Here is a 17291-nt window from a genome sequence, read left to right as displayed (position 1 = left end):
TTTTTTTTTTTTTTTTTATAAAAAAAAGAGGCAAAACAAGATCCCCTTTGTTTCGGGGGGTGTGAAATATTTAAAAAAAAAAAAAAAAAAAAAAAAAAAAAAAAAAGGGCAAAAAAAAAAAAAAAAAAAAAAAAAACCCCCAAAAACCAAAAAAAAAAAAGAAATTGTTGAAAGGAAAAACCCCTTTCCCAAAAAAAAAAAAACCCCAAAAAAGAAAAAAAAAAAAAAAAAAAAAAAAAAAAAAAAAAAAAAAAAAGTGACATAAAGCCACGGCTAGAGCAGGCTCTTCCAGCTGCTTATGATCGATGGCTCCAGATGGTAGATTTTCTCCTCCCTCGCAGCATAAAGCCCATGATGCTCTTCGCGGTGGACTGTTCCTTGCCCTCCTGCTTTGAGAACTTGCTGCGCTTCAAGCTCTTCTTTCGGCTCACACTAGACTTTGCTGCTTGATTGACTGGCTCATGTGCATCCACACTGTGGACACTCTCCACTTCCGAGCGAAGGCTGCTGGAGTAAGATGAGTTGAAAGAATGCATAGTGGAGTTTCGCACCAAATGGGGCGGGCGATAGCTGGTTGGGGTGGGTGCACTGCTGTTGCTGTACACAGAACCGGATCGATCTCGACTGAATGTCGGCGAGGAGTAGTAAGGAGCAGAACTTTGAAGAATAGGAGAAGGAGTGCGACATGTTTGTAGCGGGGATGACTGTTCGGAGCTCACGCGCGTATGGGACACGGAGGTGGATGGTGTGCGAGCGCCTAAGCCCGCAGATGTGGAAGCGTGGCGTGCATGCGAGAATAAGACGCTTGCACTACTCAAACTTCGCAAAGAAGGGGGCCGTCGGAGGGATTCGGCAGGCAGACGCGAGCGTACCGCTGTGTACAATGAGGGGAGCTTTTCGGCGGGTGTCGCTCTTGTGCCGGAAAATGTCCTAGAGCGGGACCGCGGCGACAATGGCTGGGGAATCTCGGGGACTTCGGACAGCGACTGCATCGTGGCACTGGACTTTGGCGGCTCAATGCGTTTCAACTCCCTAACCGATGCAGATGAGCGCCCAGCTGCCGCGAGACTATTGCGTTTAAGCTGCTTTTCATTCGTTCTCTCAGACTCGCCTTTGATGAGTAGAGGTTGAGACTTGGCTGCCTGTCTGAGAGAGTAGATCCCCTCGGAAGCATCCTTGGAGGCGTTGCTTGAGCTATGCTTGCAAGAGGTGTCTTGCTTCTCATCAGCCGATGCAACAGGCGGGAAATAAGATTGCTCGGGACTGATTTGAATCAAGTTAGGTTTGGATATAGGTCCCACATATGTGACCTGCTCAGCCACGAGGACATCAGTCTCTTCCTCTGAGAAGACAGAGGTGGGAGACGGCGATCTCATCGACCGAGCAGCCGATGATCCGGGTGACCCGGGGGGTATATAAACAGATGGCTGTAGGAAAATTGGTGACTGAAGTGGCGATATTTGATCTGGAGAAGGCAGCTCGATGATCACATCGTCGTCATCGTCGTCGAAGACGATGGAGTCGGCGGCAAAGGTTGCGTTGCTGCTTCGCTTCATAGTATCGATTGATACGGGACGCGACTTTCTGCCTCTCGACGGGTAGGAAGCAAGTAGCCGGGCAACTTGACGGTTCTCTGGCTCAGGTTCAACGCCAACGTGAGATAGCTCTTCCGTGCTCATATCAGAAAACGTCCCAGTAGTGTCGTCAACGGGCGAGAAAGCGTTATCGTGTCCACCATGTTCCGACTCCGATATCTCTTCCTCTTCCGACTCGTAACGTCGTGGCAAAAGCTGCTGGTTTGTGTAATCGAGACTGAGAGAATCCGCGGGTTGATACATTTTCTTTTTGAAATTAGAGTAAGAAGAATTCGAACATCCAGCAAGCCCAGTGAAGAAGACTTCTTCAAGAGGATAAGGCAAGAAATGAGTGGATGAAGAAGTCAAGAGGTCTCATATCCTGAAGGTCATCAAGGGTGGACAAAGGAGTGCAGTATATCTAAAGAGCGTGATGATGTACCCCAGGAGGTGATCAAGAACCTGGCAGGGGAAGAGAGCAGTAGTTCGACCGGGTACAGACAAGGATATATTATCTATGCCTGAATTTTTCCATCTCCTCTTGTCGCACACGAATTGGCATGCTCTAAAGGAGTGGATCCTACCCTAGAAGGTTTTTTGAACAAGGAGGAGACCACCCTCGATGCCATCAGATCATACAACCACCAGAGAGAACGGACTAGCAAGAGCTCGATCCGCAGTCGGAATAATCAATATCAGCGTAAAAATAGAGAAACCAGCTGTGCACACGTGCACTAGAGAAGAATTGGTGCGCCTTTTTCTTTTTCCTTTTTCCACTTTTCTTCTTTTCCTGCTGGGCTAGAATCAGGACAGTCTATTCGTATGATAGTATGCGATCACTGCAGTGGACAGTGCTTACGTCGGCCTTCTATCCTTGCCTGACTCCTGCAGGACAAGGAGTGAACCGTTGCCTCAGGATATCCGGAGAGCGACCCTTGCATTTGGAGTTCCTCGCTAAAACCCTGTATTATCACCGAGCCGAAAAAAAAAAAAAAAAAAAAGAAAAAAGAAAAGAAAAGAAAATGGCTGTGAAAGTGTGAGTGTTCGGCCATTCTATGTAAAGTGTCATGGCGCCAGTCGCCAGAACCACACGGGGCACCACGAAGGTTGGAGAAAATTCGACGTATCAACGTGAGCTGTCATTTGATAGGAGATCAGAGGTCAATGCTTGCGGAGCAAAAAAAGAACAGGCATAGCCTGTTCTTCATGCAAGCTCTTGGATTGGGAAAAAGTTGGCGGTAACAGCTTGATTGCAGGTCTGCATCGTTCACCTCAACAGGAACAGTAAGGGCGTTTGGGCAACGCTAACTGCCAATCCTCTCAGACATGCGGATTCAAGACACGAACATGGACTCGGCCAAGACGGCGCGCTAAGTATTCGGTGCCAAGAGCCGGAGCCATGTGGTAGACTTTACTCTCTTGGTGATCTGCCGGTGTCTCTCTAGAGTTTCGTCGCTGATGGAGAAGAAATTGCCACTTCGAACTATGATCCACAACAGGTTGAGCGATGTTAGCTGGTGGTCGAATTCCCTTCTCGAAGGCCCGTTTGCTTTCGTAGCCTGTGATCAGTTCTCTCGTTCTCTGCCCTGATTCTCAGGTCGATATTTTGCAAGCCACCAAATGCTCTGACCACCTTTTCCCTACAGTTGCAAATTGATAACTCAGGATATCCGGATGTCTCCACAAGGTCGCGTCCGATACGCCAGGTAACGCCGCAGCATCAATGCAGTCGATAGATAATAGTAGATCATCTCATATCGTTCTGGCAAAAGCTTGCCGAATGTGATGTGTAAGATGTTCCTGGGAGGAGTTGCCAAGTTAGCCGCCGCTGCTACACAACTGTGGGGCATCTTTAACTCAAACGCACCAACAGACCAGGGAAGCGAATAGTCGTCGAGTCTGGTGTCCATTCGCTCATGGAGGAAAGTTAAAGGGCGGACGGCTATTTGATTTCGACTTAATTTTGGACACATTGAAACGACGAAAGTTCAACAAAACGTCCGAGAACGAATAGGAGATTTTGATAGTTGCATGGTAGAAATAGATGGATGACCTCCCTGCAGGAAATCCATACTAAACCCTTGCAGCAACCATCGAAGTGGACTCGGCTCTCACCAGTGACAAACGGTAGTATGGCCGACTTCGGATAGTGCAGCCGGATAGGAGGGTTTCAGAAAGTCTCAGAGCGGTTCGTTCGCAGTTTCGAACTGTGTCAAGAAGACGAAGACGAAGACGAAGAACGACGCTGAAGCCATGCGGAGGAGATTTAACAGCAACCGCGATAAGCTAGGTAGGCAAATGAAATAATCAAAGAAGAACATCACTCGAGTCAGAGTTATCTCAGTAGAAATCCCAGCTCCGTGCCGACGTGCTCCGTAAGATACTTTTCGCGGTGGCTGGTCGAAAATCAGTATCATCATTGCCAAAGTGTAACAGACTGACTCAGTGATTTACCGGCATGTTTTTCTCGGCTACGTACTCAGTACGGAGTAGTGAGAAAATGGTTCTGACTTGCTGAACTCTCAGACCATCAGAGAAGCGAGGAAAAGGCAGGTTGGACTGCAGATGGTTCGTTGTACTTGCTTGCTTGTCTTACGTGTCCAACAGTGGTTGCAGTGTGAAACACCACTGTGCATATTGAGGATGTGCTTTTCGTCAATGCCGCATTTGCCAAGGACTCACAGAGCATTCTGTAGATACTACGGAGTATTCCCACTCTGCTGTCCATCCTGGTAGTCACAAAGTTGTGCTGATCCCCAGTATGCATGCTGAAGTGGACCTTCTTGCTTGAACGCGTGTGGCAGGAAACCCTATCTGCATCTCTTGAGCATCGAATTAGGCGATATGGAATACATTGATGCAAACTGTATTGGCACTTTGCATTTTTATGGTTTCTCTCCTTGCTTCAACCACCTCCACGTCGACCGCATCCTCGATAACCAGCACTCGCATCTCCATCTCCAATTCTCCATCATCTCCTTTTCTCCTTATTTCCTTTTCTCCAGCTTGGCCCGTGGGATCAAAGCCCAGAGGAGTGTTGATCAGCAAGATCAACGTCAGCAACGTCCAATTGAGCATTGAACTGCGATGTGGTGGAACTACTAGTGTCCTTCATTCAAGCAACGCCAATGGACAACGGATGATCATGCATACATCACACCCCGCGCAGATGATTCAGAGGTAGATGCGCATACTTGGATCTATCATCTGCAGCGCTTGATCATGGCGTTGGTGATCCGCCAGGCTGCCAACAAGAATGCTGATTCCTACGTCAAAAGATGGCTGGTTGAACAGGTCCGTAAAATACCGAAGCAGAGCATAGGTATCATCTCCTCTACAATCGGTACTCCAATCTGGTTCCTCCTTGCTGCTCATCGAACCCATATAAAAGCTTCTTCAGAACGACCAAGCGCGTCTCGGTCCCTCATCTCTTTTCTACACGGACAATCACACAACCGCCACTCCATATCTCTATCTACAACTTCCAAGTTTTCAATTCCTCCCCCTGAAATTCCCCGGCTTATCAAGACACTAACGAATTACATCCAAATAGACAATGCCTTACCCGACTCCCGAATATCCAGTAGTGGGCTCAAGCCACTGTACATGACACATAGCCCCCCACCGAGCACCGCATTTCTATTGCTCATCAAAGACGTTATTCTCCACAGACCGAGCATCCACCGTCCTAAGAATGCAACTGTCAACATTGAATACCTTGAGCTTTGCCTGAACTGGCGGGTTCTCCGGATATCCCTTTTCTGCTAGAGGTTATGGCGTAGAATGCGGATACTGACCGTTTGAGTGTCATAAAGAGGTCTTTGAAAGACCACCGTTCAGAGAAGATGTCTTACTCTTGGGTCCTCCGTAGTTAATGACCCTAGAATTCCCTAGATTGCTACATGAAGATGAATACTCATCATCAGAATGGTTCTGTGTGGTCTTCAGTGTATTACTCTGTAAATCTAGTGACATAGAGTGATCAGAATCACATACCTACCTATCATCGCCCGACGTTTTCACATGCGCCAGATATCTTCATGGAGCCCTCATTGACTGTCAATCAAACAAGGAAAAGCAGGAGTCCTCCTTCATGCTCTTCCACGCCAGGGTCTGCAGTCCCTTCATATACCTACATTCATCTCGGAGACATCCCCGTTGGCGTCGAGGGATGAACAACCCTAAGTATGAAGGATTCAGTCACTCAAGCTCAATCCCTACAGTCCCATGCCAAAACTCACCCTTCGCACTCACTCATGACCTCGTTAACCACGATGCAATGCCAGAACTCCTCCTACCTCATCTCATCATTCCGCATGCCCCTGAAGGACAATGTCTCAGATCTTACACTTCACCCCTCCCCCCCTTGCTACCGGCTCAGACCGACCCTGTCAGTCAGTGTCATTCCATCAGTCTGCTCCAGCCTATGACAACGGAGTCCCGCATACTAGTAGGCACCTGATAAGTATTCATCTCGACTTACTTCCCAGACTCACAATCCATGCCGAACGCGGTAGGGATACGATACTGACGAGGTACGGATACGGAGTCCAGAATGCAGGTTCTGATACAGCCTCGTACTACCCAGTGCAAATATCATCCAGGACCGTGCTGCCCTTGCTTAGCGCTGCTCGATTCTCCAACAGCACAAGAACCCAATCTCGGCCAGTCTGGTCTCGGTTGATCAGTCACCAGGCATCACGACCATCACATCACCTCAACATCAGCATCCAGCATTGCTCCAATCCAACTGAGAGTCATCACAATGGACGTCGCTGCTGTTGATGCCTCTGCGACTCTCACTTCGTAGCATCGACAGACTCCAGACAAGCACTTACCAGAATTACCTCGACACGAGACCATCAGATCAATGATATCCCTGTAGGCGAGTCGCTTTTAGGTCTCGTGACTTCTGGAGTGTAATTCACCACTTTGAGGTCAAGGGGGAGTCTCTGGGCCATAGATTTGTCATGACGATGCGATCTGTCACCCTCGGTACGAATGAACGGTTTCACATTTGTGCAGGAGCGATGTGGGAATGTCCAAAAAGTATATGGAGAAATACCACTAGGTGTTAAACTTGAATGATGTTGGAAAAGCTTCGTCATTAAGACCTTGAAATTAGTACTGGCTATAAAATATCAAATAGCAGGACGACATTCGGCTCAAAGGAGCATTGGGTCCAGCTAAAACCTCGACGAGCCTCCGTCAATATGCGAGCAGTCTACATCATGATTCAATGTACAAAAGGAGCACAAGGCATATCATCACCATTACATTTATGTTTACCTGTCATCTATAAATACTAGAATAAAATCATGTATGAACCACAAGCGCGAATAGAGGGCGGAAATGGCTGCAACCAGCAGCATGACAAAAAAACACATGAAGAAAGGTAAGACGTAAAATACAACCTGGAACCCGCCAGAACAACACCTTGTCGCTCTGCCAGGCCTCCGGGTAAGAACTTGGACATTTCCCCCCAGACACTCGTAATCCACCCAGTGTTGACTTTGCACCTGCCCATGCTGCAAAGTGACACCACCATATGAGCTCATTGCAATGCGAAAGCGACCAGTATCATAAGGTCATTCATTAAACAGTGGTAAAAAATCTAGGCAGCAGAAAATAAATCTCTGAAGCAGAAGTAAACGAGGTCGCTTTTTCTGTTCCATGCGCACAAGAAGCAGTTCGCGTGGTGTCGATCATCATCGGAGAGCTCAGACCAGTTGAGGGAATGAGGCACATGAGACTATCGCTCTGAAGGTATCCTAGAGAGGAATCGCGGAGGGTGAGTTCGACCCTTCCATCACCCGCAAGCCGCTCCGCATCTAAACCTTGCGAGAGCGAGTGACGGGGCCATTGGACCGGCCAGTCGACACTGCCGCTCCGTTCGACTGGGCGCTGCCATTGGCAGGAGGAGTGACGGAGGGGACCTCAAAGTTCTTCATATCAGCCAGAGACTGCTTTCCAGTGTTGCGACGAGGACGGCCAGTCTTGGCAGTCTTGTTGTAGGTGGCAATGTAGAAGGAGATGAATAGGAAGAGATAAGAGCTGATGATGGCAATGCCCGAGAAAGCGGCAAACTCCTCTCCGGCACACTTGCCCATGTTGGGAGCCCAGGGGAAGTAGGTAGAAGAGAAGTAGGTGTAAGAAGCGAAGTAAACGAAGCCTGATGTTCAGTCAGCGTGTGTGTGTGTGTGTGTGTGTGTGTGTAACAGCAAGCAGATTTCCAGAGTACTTACCGAGATCAATGACAAACTGGATAATCTGGAGACGGGTGATCCACTCCTTCCACCAGATGCGAATGCCACGAGCACTCTGGAAGTAGTACCAGTACATGACAACGTGAACAAGCAGATTGATGTCAATGACGACCCACTGGACAGCAGTCAAACCGATAAGCTGAGTGTAGCACAGAAGGGCGGTGGCACCATGGTGGTAGGTATGAAGGAAGGTCAAGGGCTTCTTCTTGAGGAACAGGAAGACGGTATCGAGAAGTTCGAGGTACTTGGTCAGATAGTTGAGCTATCCTCTCTGTTAGCCGGCGAGCGCTTGTAACCTCGACATCAGGAGAAGTTCACTTACGTAGTACAGGACGATGAGGGGCTGGGTCCATCCACCCTGGTGATCGCAAATGGCAAAGAAAATACCATGTCTGTAGAGCGTAGGCAAGAGCTGCTCAATGAAGAGAGCGAGTAGAGTCGCGCTGATCGCGGTCAGGTAGAAGTTGTGGATCATGAACAGCGTGTTGAGCTTAAAAGCCGGGCGTTTCTTCATCACCTCGCGACCACCGAAGATGATGATGTAGTAGGCCACGAGCGCAATCGCTGTCTCCTTGAAGGTAGACATTGGCGTCACACCCTCGACAAACTTGAACTCACTGGCTGGGTAGCCCACGACGGCCTCGAAGGCCTTGTCGAAGATGGGCCATAGGTGAATACCAAAAGGCCGATCAATTGTCGGACGGGGCAAGTTCTGCAGTAATTCGAGTGCCATGATGTATAGTGTGAGACAGATCTATTACAGAGGTAGGTCGTAGATAGTGAACTGCACGGGAAGGTGGACTGGAAAGGAACCCCTTAAAAAGCCGACCCTGTTTTTTTTTTTGTTGGGGTTACACTGCGAGCCGTCGATGCGGCCGAAAGAGAGTGCAAAGAAGGAGAGCACTCAAGGAGTGACTAGCGAAGAGGATTGGAGAAGATAAAGGGAATTAGTAGAAACAACAAGAGGAAGGAGAAGAAGAAGAAGAAGAAGAAATACGATGAAGAGAATCTGGGAGATTGGGGTAGCAACGAGATAGACAGAGGGAAGAGAGAGTGGAGAGAGAGTTTTTCGAGTACAGCAATAATGAGATGAGAGAGGCTGCTACGACGGGGACTGGGCTGTTTTGTCCGCAAGGAGAGAAAATAATCAAAGTCATCGAATCAGAAGCGTCCAATGGCCGATCGTCGCCTTTTCTTTGGGTCTCCCGGCCTGTCCGCAGTCGCTCAAAAGGGACTAGCGCTGCCTCGGTCGCCTGAATAATAAGGGGCAACCTTCAGGTTTCTCTCTTGGCGGATCATGTGCTTCCGAGCTTCCGCGTGTATGAGCACACTATCATAAAAGCATTAATGCTTCTTCTGTATCTACTTGTAGTGAGGAAAAGGAAAGTATTTATATCAGTCCATTGACCTTACTTATGAGGTATCACCTGCAATGTTGTTGCCCATTCAGTTAATATCACGGAGAAGCACGGGGATCAGCCGTCTTGAACCACAAATTAAGCCGGCTTTCACATGCTCGATATGTCAAGTATCACGAACAATAGTACAAAAGCACTTAAAACTGAAATATGAAACGGACTCAATTTCAAGTGGTCGAAGTCTACTTTGGCGTTCAATATCATGGCTCTCCTACAAATGAGGACAAATGAAAGCATCTTCACCGTCCGGACAAGTAGCACAAAAAGGGAGTCAAGGGTAGTACCATGGTAGAAACTTCGGTCTCGTTCAACACTGGGGCATCTTGATTTTTGGTCTAAGCTGATATCCACATGTTCGCTGATCGAGAATCAGAGGAAACCCAGACTAGGGAGAAATGAGGCTTGCGATTTATTGCTTGTGTGGTAGATACTCCGTATTAGACTTGATTTGTTCCATATGAGTGGGTTTCAGATGGCCAAATGACTCCGGAGTAGAAGGGATGGACTGGGCAATGTGTTACATTCCGTTGATATTCGACTCCTGCTACACACTCGTCGCATTTGATTCCTTAAGGTCTCCAATGAGTAACTAGATACTTTGTCTTTTGGTATTTGTGAGTTCAAACCGGGCCATTGTGGACTTGAGACATGTAGTGTTACATTTGACGAAACGTTGACGCAGCAAAATATCGCTCTGAATACTCGAGCATCCCGAAGACTGTTGAATTTCAAAAGAAGAGAGCATGAGCTTCGAATCTACCATCCGGCATGCAAGCCAACTAATAGGTATTGACATGTCCTCGTGGTGGTCAAAGTACGTATCAATCCGGATCATGCTGTTGAATATATCCTTGGAGCTGGCTTGGTTTTGTCTGCGGGCAGCTGCATCAACAGCACAATGGAAATCAGCAGAGAAGTTCCAATTGGCTCGATTCTGATTTCCAAATATTAGACTGTCCCCCCCGCAGCATAACGGGACGGGTGACATATAAGCACAGCAGGTAGCTTGATGACTTCCATCAGTCGTCTAGATGTCAACAACGAGAGCTTGGTGGCCTGTTCTCAGAATAGGGCTATGACTCGCGGTGTAGTTACACCGGAAAGGCTGGTACTGCTGATCACTGCATATGATAGACAGTGAATAAAGTCCTTAACTCAATGCAGATAAGCATGATCAGGAATGGGATTTTGATGTAGTCTAAGTAATCAGGATCTCGTCCATCAACAACGACTGGAAATGATATAGTGATTGACCAATCAGATACTCCAATTGAAGTGAACATACACTGACCAATCAGAAACGACAAAATGCAATCAAAGCGGATGACAGCATAAAGGCCTGAGGCAGCCACAGAGTCGGGCACGCACGGGAGCCGCAAATGGACCAGGTGTGGTCAATCATGACAGCGACTGGAGAAAACCTGAGGCATCCACCACCTCACACCACCCGCAAAATCCTAGCGGCAGCCGGCTTGTCCTCTGACTTCCAACCTCGTCTACGTCTTGCCCCGTCTTCCACCCCCCCAAAGCACGTCAATTTATCCATCCTCCCATTTCACTCCTCTCGAAATGGCGTCCCTGTCTATCTTCCGTGTTGCGACACGCGCCGTCCGCCCTTCCGGCTTCATCAGAGCTTCTCAATTCCCCCGGTCCCGCGTGCAGGCCCCGGCAGCTCTGGCCCTCAACCGTCCTAGCTTCAGCACCACCACGAAGCGTCTGTCCGGTGCCCACGAGGATGAGACATACGAGGAGTTCTCTGCTAGGTATGCTATCACTATTAGCCAGCCATTGGGTGCGATTTGAGCGAGGAAAGGCACAAAAGGGCGATCGCAGGGAACTTCTCCCCCGGATCCGATAATACTTGTGATGCCGATTCCCAACATGGACAAGGAGCCGGTGAATACTGGGAAATCGTCACACTGACTCGGCATTGGACAGATTCGAGAAGGAATTCGATGGCGTTCAGGATGTCTTCGAGCTCCAGGTAAGCCTGACCTGACCGCCCTCGCACATACGGCAAATTCGTGTCACATCACCATCCGCTCTCGAATCATATGATGATGAAGATTCGCCATTCGCATTGGTCTTCGCTCTTCCCCGTGATATGTGACGCTGATCAATTATCCGCTACAGCGTAACCTCAACAACTGCTTCGCCTATGATCTCGTCCCCTCCGTTGAGGTCCTCTCCGCTGCCCTGAGGGCTGCCCGCCGTGTCAACGATTTCCCCACTGCCGTCCGGATCTTTGAAGGTGCGCCTCTTGCCCCTAATATCATTCACCGCTCTTTTTTTTACACACGCACACACTCATGTGTTTATGCTTGAACAGGTATCAAGGCCAAGGTTGAGACTCAGGACCAGTACAAGCAGTACCTCGAGAGCCTTGAGGGTCTGCGCCAGGAGCTTGGTGTTGCTCTCCGGGAGGAGCTCTACCCCAACGAGGAATAGATGTGTTCGTTCCAGACAAAACGCCCGCAAGACCGCAAGAACTCTTGTCTCTTTGTTAAGTCGCTAAGATAGGAAAGCTGTATACATACTCTAGAATGCAGTTGGAGAAGGTCTCCAAGGTCTGGTTGGTTGCTTAATTGTCCGTTTCTGACCTGGAGCCTGTCGACTCGGGGGTTGAATGGAGGTGAGCACCTGTGCTTTTCTATACCAGTGCTACTACTATAAAGTTTGTGACTTTTGCTTGTACTCTGTACTATTGAAGATAGTGAAGGAATATGAGGGGTTGTCCTTTTTGTGCTGTCACCAAGTAACGGCCTGAACTCATGATGTAGAATCGATAGAAGCGATCAAGAAAGTCTCTGATGCACACGTCCCATTAAATTCTTAGTACATGAGGATCGACTTGAATAAAAGAATATAGATACAATGAAGGCCGGTCCAGCGATCCTCTCAAGGTAGCAACACTCGGCTGACATATAAATGACAAGTATTAAGACAAAGAAGATACAACAAAAGCTCAGAACCACCCCCCCTGAGAACGCCACTATGATCTTGAAAAAAAAGTTTTCAAGTACTTATCCGTCATCAATGCTGGGTATGATATAGAATGGTGTGGGTCATGACAGTTGCTTCTGCAGTTATACACATTGCATGCCATATAATGAATCTTCAGAAATTAAGAAAGGAGGAAACATTCTGATGGATTAATGCATCCCGACATGCTTAAAGTAGCTGGGTCTGCAGTCTTCCTTGGCGAGGAAGGGCTCGCCGGCGTAGAATTTTCCAGGGGTGCATTTAGAGCACTTGGGTGAATTGGGGCAGTTGAAATAGGGAATGTGATTGTATCCAATGTCCCGGAACCTGGGAGAGAAAAAGAAGGTCAGCTTTGAGCGTCAGATCGATGAAGGAATAACATACCAGTGAACCTTGGCTGCGTCAGCAAACAGTCCCAATCCAATGGAATGGACCGGAGCGTCCCCCCATCGCTCGTAGAAGAAACCACCGGCACGGTCAAGATGGTTGAAGTAGGCATCGTACTGCTCTCCTCTGAAGAAATCCAAGTCACCGATTTCGAAGTTCGACCAGAAGTGGCAGGTAGAGTATCCATTCGCGGCTTCCGTGTGGTCTGGCCGCAGTGTGTTGTCCGTCAACCATTCCATCATGTTGTTACTGGAGAGATAAGAGGGGTTCGCAGCCAGGAACTTTTTAGTCTCTGGCCAGAGGGTGGGGAGAGTTTGGGGAGCGTCGAAAAGATTGATAGTGAAACCATAAGTAAGGTTTCTATCCTCCATGAATCGGAACACATCGTAATCGACGTTGCAGAAGAACTGGACCTTCGGCTCAACACGCCAGTAGTACTTGTAGTTCTTAAGAGCGGAATGCTTGTAGAACATGCCACTGTTCCACCGGCACATTTGATGATACGAGAGCTTGTCGCTGTATTGGATCTTCTGTTCATTCAGAATCGCCGCAGACTCGCGGAAGAGCTCCATGTTGATCCATTCCGGAGGGTCCCAGTGTTCCTTTGGCACTTGCTCTGGACACTTTGTCAGGTCACTTGCATTCAGTAGAAATAAGATTGGGCGCAAATACCATAGTAGCACTTTGCCTTCGTCTCTGCTTGTGTGCGTTTTTTGAATTCTTCCGTGAAGGGCTTGTCGTTGAAGAAGATCCAGGGATAATTGAATTTGCCATTCCATGTCCGCTCCAAATCTTTCATCGTCGGAATAAGGTCGTTCAGCTCTTCATTACGGACGAGGGAAATGAGAGCAGCGTTTGTGCGGGCGGAACTGGCGCTGTCGGGGGCATAGTCGTTGTCTTCGGCTCGCCATAAATGACCTTCGGGTTCGCCGGTCGCTGCAGAGGTAATTTCATCAGTACGTGCGCGAGTCACCGGAATTGAAGAGTATTAAAACAAGGCTTCCAGAGAAACTTAAGTGAGACGTACGATTCGAAAGGGGATCGTTCTTCATGCCATCATACCCTTTTGACCCCTTACTAATGAACGATGGGCCTTGACTTTGGTTGATCTGGAAGATCAGAAACAGACACAGCAGAATGCATGCTGCACCTAACATGCGAATGGGTCTCGCCACAGCCATCTTGACTGCTTGATTGCGAAAACCGACGGCCAGGGAGGAAGTAAGAGAAGAATAATTGGCTGCTGTCGTCGACTTCTTCTCTGGCGACTCTATCTGTCGGACCAGATGCCGCTTGTCCTGAAGAGGAATAGCGTGGCGAGAAATAAGCAACACGTCACGCTCTGGAGTCTCGACGCTGAGAGATTCGTCTACAGTCTGGATGCCGCGTAACCCCGGCTCGATCCAAGGTCCTAGGTTGTCGATGGAACAACGATGGGGAATCATCGGAGAATATTCCCCCCTGAATTCCAACATCTACTCTGACTTGTTGCAAATGCAACACACCCCAAGATGGCTCTCCCCGAGGACGTTAGTGCGCTAACGGATGAGCTAATCGTGGCTATCACAAAGATTGATCTGAATGTATGAGGTACTATCATACTGCTTTGAGCGCTCCGCTGTTGCTAACGTTAGCGTCTAGAATACGTCGCGATTCAAGCATATAAAGCATCGTGTCGAAGACAAGTTCAAATCGGCCTCTTATGGCCGGACTGACCAGTTTGCGGTTTCAAGACAGCTAGAGGGCCTGCAGGAGAAATTCCAGGTTCTAAATCAAGATGATCTGGCGCACGCACTCCGGAGTCGCTTGACTGAATTAGATGAACACCATAGCTCATGGTTTCCCGAAATACTATCTTTCCTCTTACAGCTCTCTGATCGCCCTGCTCTGTTCTCGCGGGTAGACCAACTCCCAAAGCCCAAGATTGATGAGGGCGCGAAGCAACTCTCCTGGACGGAGTTGGATGCTTCGGGATCCGCGTATTGTGATGAAGATATTTGGGAATGTGTAGATTTCGGCGCAAATTCCTCATCCGAAGAAGATGATGATCTTGTTTCATCGGTGCGCAGTGACGCCTCAATCCCACAGACTCTACCTTCCAGTCCCATAGTTTCAGAAGAAGACTATGAAATCCCCGATGAAGTCTTCTCTCCTGGAATGGATGTGGTTCTTGTGGACTCCGTTAAGAAAGCTCAATTCTGGAGGCCTGACAACCACGCAAACTCCAAACAAGTCGAAAATGTTTCCTGCCTTGTGGTCACGGAGCTTCAAATTGTAAGAGAGACATTGTTCATGTTGCAGGGTTTGCCCACGTCCTTATTTTGGCGACTCGATGACAGCATCGAGGTCGATCGACGGTATACTCTTACAGATGCCTCGACCGAGGCCCTGTCCTCGCTTTTGCGGTCATTCAGCATGATTGGTGCCAAGGTAGATGTTCTGAGACACTTCACCAAGATCACCCAGGTTGTTCCCTATATGCAAACCTTTCACCGATGTGTTGAGGACTGCCTAAACCAGTTTGACGCGTTCCTGTCGGAGGTGCAAGCTCAGTATATTTCGCAAGGAGCGACTTTATTCGTCAGCCTACTACAACTGGCCGAAGATGTCCGCAGCGCATCAGTGATGCTCGTGCTTCTGGCCGATTTAATCTCCAGTCTCAAGTATAACACTCCAGACGACGGTGTACGGTGTCTTGACCTATTGTACGATGTGGTCTGCATGAAGCAAGCTACAGGGGATGATGGCGAGTTCAGATTCCTGGCAGGCTTGTTCTTTTCATGTCTCGATACGTACATTCGTCCGATCCGTCGTTGGATGGAGGAGGGACGACTGGACTCAAGAGAAGGGATATCTTTCATTATAGACCAACGTGGCGATAAAGATCTGCGGACCCTTTGGCGCGAATGGTATACTGTGGACGACGCGTTTGGGCTTCCACGATTTATGAAGCCCGTTGCCCAAAAGATTTTCACCGCGGGTAAAAGCATGGTTTTTCTGCAACACTTGAATGCTCTGGAGAAACTCGAAGGCTCGCAGACGACTACCATTACCTTGGAAAAAATCTACGGTGGTGGCTCAAGCTCCTTACTGTGTCTTCCCTTTGCCGCCATAAGCGAGTCCGCTATAGACAAGCTCGTCGAGGCTAACCACTCCTTTGCGTCCGATCTGCTGCGAAAAGAGCTTGACCAGCAATGCGGGCTTTGGAACTCACTTCAAGCTTTGGAACACATCTACCTCTGCAAGGACCTCGGCGTGTCAGCTATTATCGACAACAAGGTCTTTGACCTCATGGATCGCGGCAGAGGCGCCTGGAGCGACAGGTATCTCCTTACCGAACTCGCACAGAGCGCGTTCAGCAGCATGTCTTTCATCGACCACTCAAGAATAATAGTCCGCTCACACCAGAATCCACAAGGGCGCAGCCGCTCGGTCAAGGCCCTCAGAACCATCTCGTTCGACTACATCCTATCCTGGCCCATTGCGAACATCATCACCAAAGACGCCATCCAAAGCTACCAGCGCATCTCGACATTCCTGATGCAGATCCGCCGAGCAAAGCACTTGATCGTAAAACAACGTCTGAAGTACACCAATGACACAGACGAATTCTCGCACGACAGGAGCAGCAACGCATTGAGCTACGCTCTTCGGCACAACATGCTGTGGTTCCTGAACACCCTCTACAGCCACATTACGGACTTTGTCATCTCCACAACGACAGAGTCATTGCGCAAGTCCCTCTCTGCCACAAAGGACGTCGATGCGATGATCGCAACGCATCGCGCGTACATGTCCTCCCTGGAAGACCAGTGCCTCCTCTCCAGCAATCTATCACCTCTCCACCAAGCGACAATCAATCTCTTAGATCTCTGCGTGTACTTTGCAGACATCCAAGCGACACGCTTCGGGAACAAGCAGTTCGATCAGACAAAGACGCCGACCACGTATGCCAAGTCTTCGCAAAGCAGAAACGGTCTCAGCAGAAGGAAGCAGCAGGATACATACAACGACGCGGTCCAAAGTGATGATGACGATGACGACGACGATACACAGGATGAGTCAGACGAGGATGCCGGCAATACCACCGGTATTTCCTTTAACGAGGCACCGTACGCGCACCGACTGAGGGATATCAAAGATCACTTTGACCGATCGATTGCGTTTCTGACAGCTGGTTTGAAGGGCGTGGGACGAGTGGATGGTCGGATCAGTTGGGAGATTTTGGCTGAGAAGCTGGAGTGGCGTAAGAGGCGTTTGGCTGTTTAGTGCCTGGCGTGATGTGAAGAGGCGCGATGATATTTGCTGTAATGATACCTTGCTATGATATCCACGATGCTTTGCTATTCAATGGCTTAGAGGTCTACATAACTAGAATATGAACGATATGACTTTTGCTCAAGGGAGGCAGAATTCGTAATTCAAGGTTGAGAATCGCTGTGAATATGCTTGTATTCCTGTTGAATTCATCATAACAATTTGATTTGATCATCCTAAGGCATCGAACTCATCATGCAGAACAGATATTGTAGATCTTTTATATACCAGAAACAAGTGGTAATCTCCCAATCAATTTTGGTTTTCGCTGTACATCACTCCCAATCTTGGACCAGGCCAGAGAAAAAGAAGAAAAAGAAAAAAAAATTTGCAAATGCAATCCAATC

At 48.6% G+C, this 17291-nt stretch overlaps 5 protein-coding genes across 5 annotated transcripts; 2 read left to right on the top strand and 3 right to left on the bottom strand.

Moving 5' to 3' along the window:
* Positions 1-296: 296 nt before the first annotated feature.
* Positions 297-1838, bottom strand: CDV56_108383 (uncharacterized protein; the record flags this gene model as incomplete). Its single annotated transcript, XM_026762002.1, has 1 exon — positions 297-1838. The coding sequence occupies one exon, from the start codon at positions 1836-1838 to the stop codon at positions 297-299; it is 1542 nt and encodes a 513-aa protein (XP_026614982.1).
* A 5567-nt stretch (positions 1839-7405) lies between these two features.
* On the bottom strand, positions 7406-8573 carry CDV56_108204 (elongation of very long chain fatty acids protein; the record flags this gene model as incomplete). Its single annotated transcript, XM_026761823.1, has 3 exons — positions 7406-7746; positions 7820-8102; positions 8163-8573. The coding sequence occupies 3 exons, from the start codon at positions 8571-8573 to the stop codon at positions 7406-7408; spliced, it is 1035 nt and encodes a 344-aa protein (XP_026614981.1).
* Positions 8574-10827: 2254 nt separating this feature from the next.
* COX6 (cytochrome c oxidase subunit VI) lies at positions 10828-11706 on the top strand (the record flags this gene model as incomplete). Its single annotated transcript, XM_026761734.1, has 4 exons — positions 10828-11021; positions 11197-11242; positions 11392-11509; positions 11588-11706. The coding sequence occupies 4 exons, from the start codon at positions 10828-10830 to the stop codon at positions 11704-11706; spliced, it is 477 nt and encodes a 158-aa protein (XP_026614980.1).
* A 704-nt stretch (positions 11707-12410) lies between these two features.
* Positions 12411-13808, bottom strand: CDV56_108049 (glycosyltransferase family 15 protein; the record flags this gene model as incomplete). The annotated part of the gene is made up of 4 exons (XM_026761668.1): positions 12411-12567; positions 12625-13243; positions 13300-13563; positions 13655-13808. 4 exons carry the CDS (start codon positions 13806-13808, stop codon positions 12411-12413), a joined length of 1194 nt encoding a protein of 397 aa, XP_026614979.1.
* Positions 13809-14138: 330 nt separating this feature from the next.
* On the top strand, positions 14139-16896 carry CDV56_107939 (putative gamma-tubulin complex component GCP5; the record flags this gene model as incomplete). The annotated part of the gene is made up of 2 exons (XM_026761558.1): positions 14139-14210; positions 14269-16896. The coding sequence occupies 2 exons, from the start codon at positions 14139-14141 to the stop codon at positions 16894-16896; spliced, it is 2700 nt and encodes an 899-aa protein (XP_026614978.1).
* Positions 16897-17291: the final 395 nt, after the last annotated feature.

This window comes from Aspergillus thermomutatus, assembly GCF_002237265.1.
Source record: "Aspergillus thermomutatus strain HMR AF 39 chromosome Unknown NODE_79, whole genome shotgun sequence".
NCBI classification, from domain to species: domain Eukaryota; kingdom Fungi; phylum Ascomycota; class Eurotiomycetes; order Eurotiales; family Aspergillaceae; genus Aspergillus; species Aspergillus thermomutatus.
This window is presented reverse-complemented; position numbering and strand designations above follow the sequence as displayed.